The sequence below is a fragment of the Arachis duranensis genome, unplaced genomic scaffold (genome assembly GCF_000817695.3).
Source record: "Arachis duranensis cultivar V14167 unplaced genomic scaffold, aradu.V14167.gnm2.J7QH unplaced_Scaffold_72657, whole genome shotgun sequence".
NCBI lineage: Eukaryota > Viridiplantae > Streptophyta > Magnoliopsida > Fabales > Fabaceae > Arachis > Arachis duranensis.
This window is the reverse complement of record NW_026265062.1, coordinates 32,230-37,486: the sequence shown is the minus strand read 5'-3', so window position 1 is coordinate 37,486 and position 5,257 is coordinate 32,230. Positions and strand designations below refer to the sequence as shown.

General features: G+C 41.6%; 1 protein-coding gene across 1 annotated transcript; it reads right to left on the bottom strand.

Annotated features, from left to right (window-relative positions):
* Positions 1-748: 748 nt before the first annotated feature.
* LOC107472388 (uncharacterized) lies at positions 749-3,444 on the bottom strand (the record flags this gene model as incomplete). The annotated part of the gene is made up of 2 exons (XM_016091913.1): positions 1,811-3,444; positions 749-1,185 (listed from the first exon to the last, which is right to left on the bottom strand). Coding segments are annotated over exons 1-2 (2,071 nt in total), but the record flags the coding sequence as incomplete, so codon positions are not given.
* Between the last annotated feature and the right edge of the window lie 1,813 nt (positions 3,445-5,257).

The following is a 5,257-nucleotide window of genomic DNA, read 5'->3' as shown; positions in this document are numbered from 1 at the left end:
AATTTTAAACTAAAATAATATTTTTTTTGTAATTGTAAAAAATTAAAAAATTTCAAAAATATCCTAAAAATAAAAAAATAAAAAATTTAAATATTTAAATTAATTTATTCTTAATTTGTGATCAAGTGCAGCAAAAAACGTCAACTGTCTAGGTTTAGGAGTTTAGTGGCCCAAAACGTTTTGTGTTCAAGCTCTACAGGGAGGTGACAGGATTTGCCATATAATAGCTGAAAGGGGGACTTCCCAATGGGAGTTTTGAAAGCTGTCCTGTATGCCCAGAGTGCATCATCCAGCTTCCGAGCCCAATCTTTCCTTGTACTTCCTACTGTCTTCTCCAAAATCTTCTTCAATTTCCTATTTGCTAATTCAGCCTGACCATTGGTCTGAGGGTGATATGGCGTGGCTACTTTATGAATGACTCCATATTTATGGAGGAGTTTCTCCATCTGCTTGTTGCAAAAATGGCTACCACCGTCACTCACAAGACCCTTGGGAACTCCATATCTAGTGAAGATATGCTTCTTAAGGAATTGCAGAACAATTTGTGCATCACAGGTGGTTGTAGCTATGGCTTCCACCCACTTTGAGACGTATTCCACTGCTACCAAGATATATCTGAAAGAATAGGAAGGGGGAAAGGGTCCCATGAAATCAATTCCCCATAAATCAAATAATTCCAATTCCAAGATGAAATTTTGAGGCATCTCATTCCTTCTTGTCAGCCCCCCCGCTCTCTGGCATTCATTACATTGGTGAACATACTCCCTGGCATCCTTGAAGATAGTTGGCCAATAGAAGCCACTCTGCAGTATCTTTGCAGCTGTTCTTTCTGGGCCAAAGTGTCCACCATAAGCTGAACCATGGCAATGCCACAAGATATCCCTTATTTCACTCTCAGGGACACATCTTCTAATTACTCCATCAGAACATCTCTTGAACAGGAAGGGTTCATCCCATAAGAACTTTCTTGCTTCATTGATTAACTTCTTCACTTGTTGCTTAGAGAACTCTTGAGGTATCTTCCTTCCCACTTTATAGTTTGCTATGTCAGCAAACCAAGGTGTTTGCTGGATCTGCAAAAGGTGCTCATTTGGGAAACTTTCATTCACAGGCTGGGAGGCTTTTTGAATTGTTTCTTGTGGTAGCCTCGACAAATGATCCGCAACTCGGTTCTCAGTGCCCTTCCTGTCTTTTACCTCAATATCAAATTCTTGTAGGAGTAATATCCACCTGATAAGTCTTGGTTTAGCATCCTGCTTTGATATCAAATACTTAAGGGTAGCATGGTCAGTATAAACCATAATTTTGGATCCTATCAAATGTGATCTAAACTTATCAAATGCATAGAGTACAGCTAGCAATTCCTTCTCTGTTGTGGTGTAATTTTTTTGAGCCTCATTCAATACTTTACTTGCATAATATATGACATGATGCAAGTTTCCCTTCTTTTGGCCAAGCACAGCACCAATTGCAATGTTACTTGCATCACACATGAGTTCAAAAGGTAACTCCCAATCTGGGGGTGTGATGATTGGTGCTGTTGTGAGTTTGTTTTTTAAAGTTTCAAAGGCACTTCTCCCAGTTCAAAACCAAATTAGTTTCTTGGCACCGTTTCAAGACAAGAGTTAGATGTTGCAAGCAAGCATTGAAATTATCACCAAAAACAGAAAAGTCGTCCATGAAAACCTCTAAGAATTTTTCGACCATATCTGAAAAAATTGCAAGCATACACCTTTGAAAAGTGGCTGGGGCATTGCATAACTCGAATGGCATTCTTCTATAGGCAAAAACTCCAAATGGGCATGTGAACGAGGTCTTTTCCTGGTCTTTTGGATCCACCACTATCTGATTGTATCCGGAGTAGCCGTCAAGGAAGCAATAGTAAGCATGGCCAGCTAATCTTTCAAGCATTTGATCAATAAAGGGGAGAGGGAAATGGTCCTTGCGGGTGGCATCATTCAGCCTCCTGTAATCAATGCACATCCTCCACCCAGTCACTATTCTAGTAGGGATTAACTCATTCTTCTCATTGGTGATGACCGTCATCCCTCCTTTCTTTGGTACAACTTGGACCGGGCTTACCCATGAGCTGTCAGATATTGGGAAGATTATCCCTGCATTCCACAACTTCATTACCTCCTTCTGGACAACTTCCTTCATTGTGGGATTTAGCCTTCTTTGAGGTTGAACAACTGGCTTGGAGTTGTCTTCCAAGAGGATCTTATGCATACACACTGCAGGGCTGATGCCTTTCAGGTCGTCAATGGTCCATCCTAAAGCATCTTTGTGAGCTTTGAGTACATCAAGAAGTTCTCCTTCTTCCTTTTTTGTCAAGGACGAATTGAAGATCGCTGGGAAGCTCTCTGATGCACCCAGGAATGCATATTTGAGATGGGTGGGTAATGGCTTCAGTTCTTGTTTTCGTACTTCTCCCTTCTTGTCTTGTTTTTCCTCTTGCTTAATAGACATCTCGGCTACTTGTTCCTCTATTGTCTCTTGATTTTCTTCTTGCTCTTGAGGGTTATCTTCCAACATTTCTTCCACCAAACTCTCTATCATATCCACTCTCACGTAGTCCTCTTGCTCAGAAATGTGTTGCATTGACTTGAAAACGTTTATGACCATTTGTTCATTGTGGACCCTGAAGATCATCTCTCCTTTTTCTACATCAATGATGGCTCTTACTGTGGCTAAAAATGGCCTTCCTAAAATGATTGAATTGTTTCCTTCCTCTTCAGTATCCAAAATCACAAAATCTGCTGGGAAAATAAACTCCCCAACCTTCACCAACAGGTTTTCCACAATTCCATTGGGTGTTTTGATTGATCTATCAGCCATGACCAATGACATCCTGGTGGGTTTAAGCTCTTCTATGGCAAGCTTTCTTATCATTGAGAGAGGCATTAGGTTGATACTGGCACCAAGGTCACAGAGAGCTTTGTTGAGAACCATTCTGCCAATAGTGCATGAGACTACAAAGCTTCCTGGATCCTTGAGTTTTGGTGGAATGCCTCTTTGAATCACAGCACTGCATTCCTCGGTGAGTAACACAGTTTCCTTCTCAAGCCAACTCCTCTTTTTGTTGATAAGCTCTTTCAAAAACGTGGCATACAGAGGCATTTGTTCAAGTGCTTCAGCCAAGGGAATATTGATCTCCAGCTTCTTGAAAGTCTCAAGGAACTTATGAAAATGTTGGTCCTTAGTTTCTTTGCTGAACCTCTGGGGATATGGCAGTGGAGGTGTGATGCTCTTTCCCACTTCCTGCTTTCCCTGAATCACTTCTTTTGAACTGTGTGGCTGGTTGTTCTTCTCTTTGAGTTTCTCAGTGTCCTTGTTTGGCATCACAACTTGATCCTCGGCTTCATCTGCCTTTGTTGGCTTTTCATCTTCTATTGGTCTTTTGCTGCTCTCCATTTGCTTCTTTGTAGTGTCATTGTTGCTCATCAATGTTCTCCCACTCCTTAATTGTATCGCCTTTCATTCTTCCTTAGGATTTGGGATTGTGTCACTCGGCAGGGAACTTGATGGTCTTTCATTGGTGAATTGCTTGGAGAGCTGACCAATTTGCCTTTCCAGGCCCTTTATGGATGCTTCCTGGTTCCGTGCTGTCAATTCTTGGTTTTTCATCATCTTCTCCATTAGCATTTCCAGGTTGGTGATCCTCTAAGAGTCATGTGAAGTTGCTTGGTTATGGGGTGTTGATGATTGATGGTGAATGTTTTGGTTAGTGAGTTGGTTATTGGGTGGAAAATGGTTGGAGTTGGGGAAGTTATTTTGGGGTTTTCTGTAAGGGTTTTGGCTAGTCTGCTGTTGGTTGTGGTTTTGGTTGTTTCTTAAGGTGTTTGGGTTTGAGTTCCTCTGCCATGGTTGTTGGTTTTGGTTGTGATTATCCCCCCATCTGAGGTTTGGGTGGTTCTTCCAGGATGGATTGTAGGTATCACCATACACCTCATTTGAACCTTGGTTATGCATATACTGTACTTGCTCTTGTTGTTGTTCCTCTTGGTTCTCCTCATTCTGCCCCCAAGGATTGGTTGGTTGGCTTGTGGCACTCACTGATGCTACTTGTAGGCCATCAATTCTTTTGGCCATTTGCTCAAATTGTTGTTGAATCTGTTGCTGCATCATTTTGTTTTGAGCTAAGATTGAATCCACTCCTTCCAGCTCCATTACTCCTCTTCTTTGTGATGGTTGGCGTTGCCTTTGATGAGCAAAGAAATACTGATTGTTAGCCACCATGTTAATGAGATTTTGAGCTTCTTCTACAGTTTTCATCAGTTGCAATGATCCTCTAGCTGAGTGATCGAGTGCCTCTTGAGCCTTTAGAGTGAGCCCTTCATAGAAGTTCTGCAGCTTATCCCACTCAGTGAACATCTCTGGTGGACATTTCCTCAGCAGAGCCTTATATCTCTCCTATGCTTCATACAGATTTTCAGCCTCCATTTGCATGAATGTCTGCACTTCAGTCTTTAACCTGATGATCCTTTGAGGGGGGTAAAATTTGGCAAGAAACTTACTCACCAAATCATCCCAAGTGTTGATTCTTCCCTTCGGAAATATTTCTAGCCATTGAGCGGCCTTATCCCTTAAAGAGAATGGGAACAGCAGAAGTTTGTAAGTTTCAGGATTCACACCATTGGATTTGACAGTGTCGCAAATCCTCAAGAAGGTTGATAGGTGCTGGTTAGGATCCTCTAGTGGGCTTCCTCCATAGGAACAATTGTTCTGGACAAGTGTAATGAGTTGTGGCTTCAACTCAAAGTTGTTTGTATTGACATTTGGAGTGAGAATGCTGCTTCCACAATGTCTAGCATTTGCAAAAGTGTATGAGGCCAGTACTCTCCTCTGTTGAGGGTTATTGTTAACCCCTCCTCCTGGATTAGATGGATCTCCTTCCATCTCGTGGTATTCTTTCTCAGATTCTTCCTCTCCAACAACGCCTTTCCCTCTCTCAGCTCTTCTTATTCTCCTTAGAGTTCTCTGGTCAGCTTCAGATAAAACAGGAGTAATTCTCCCTGTACCTGACATACAAACAACACAAAAGAAACACAACCAGTGACACTTCAATCTATTGCTAGAATGAAGTTTTAGTTAGCTTAAGCAAAAATTCAAACAATTAGTGTGTTAGTCAAAAATTAAAGGAAAAGTGCTTGATCTAAACTACCACCTCACTTAATCATTGTCAATCTAATTCAATCCCCGGCAACGGCGCCAAAAACTTGATGTGCGGAAAACGATCCGACACAAAACTCACCGG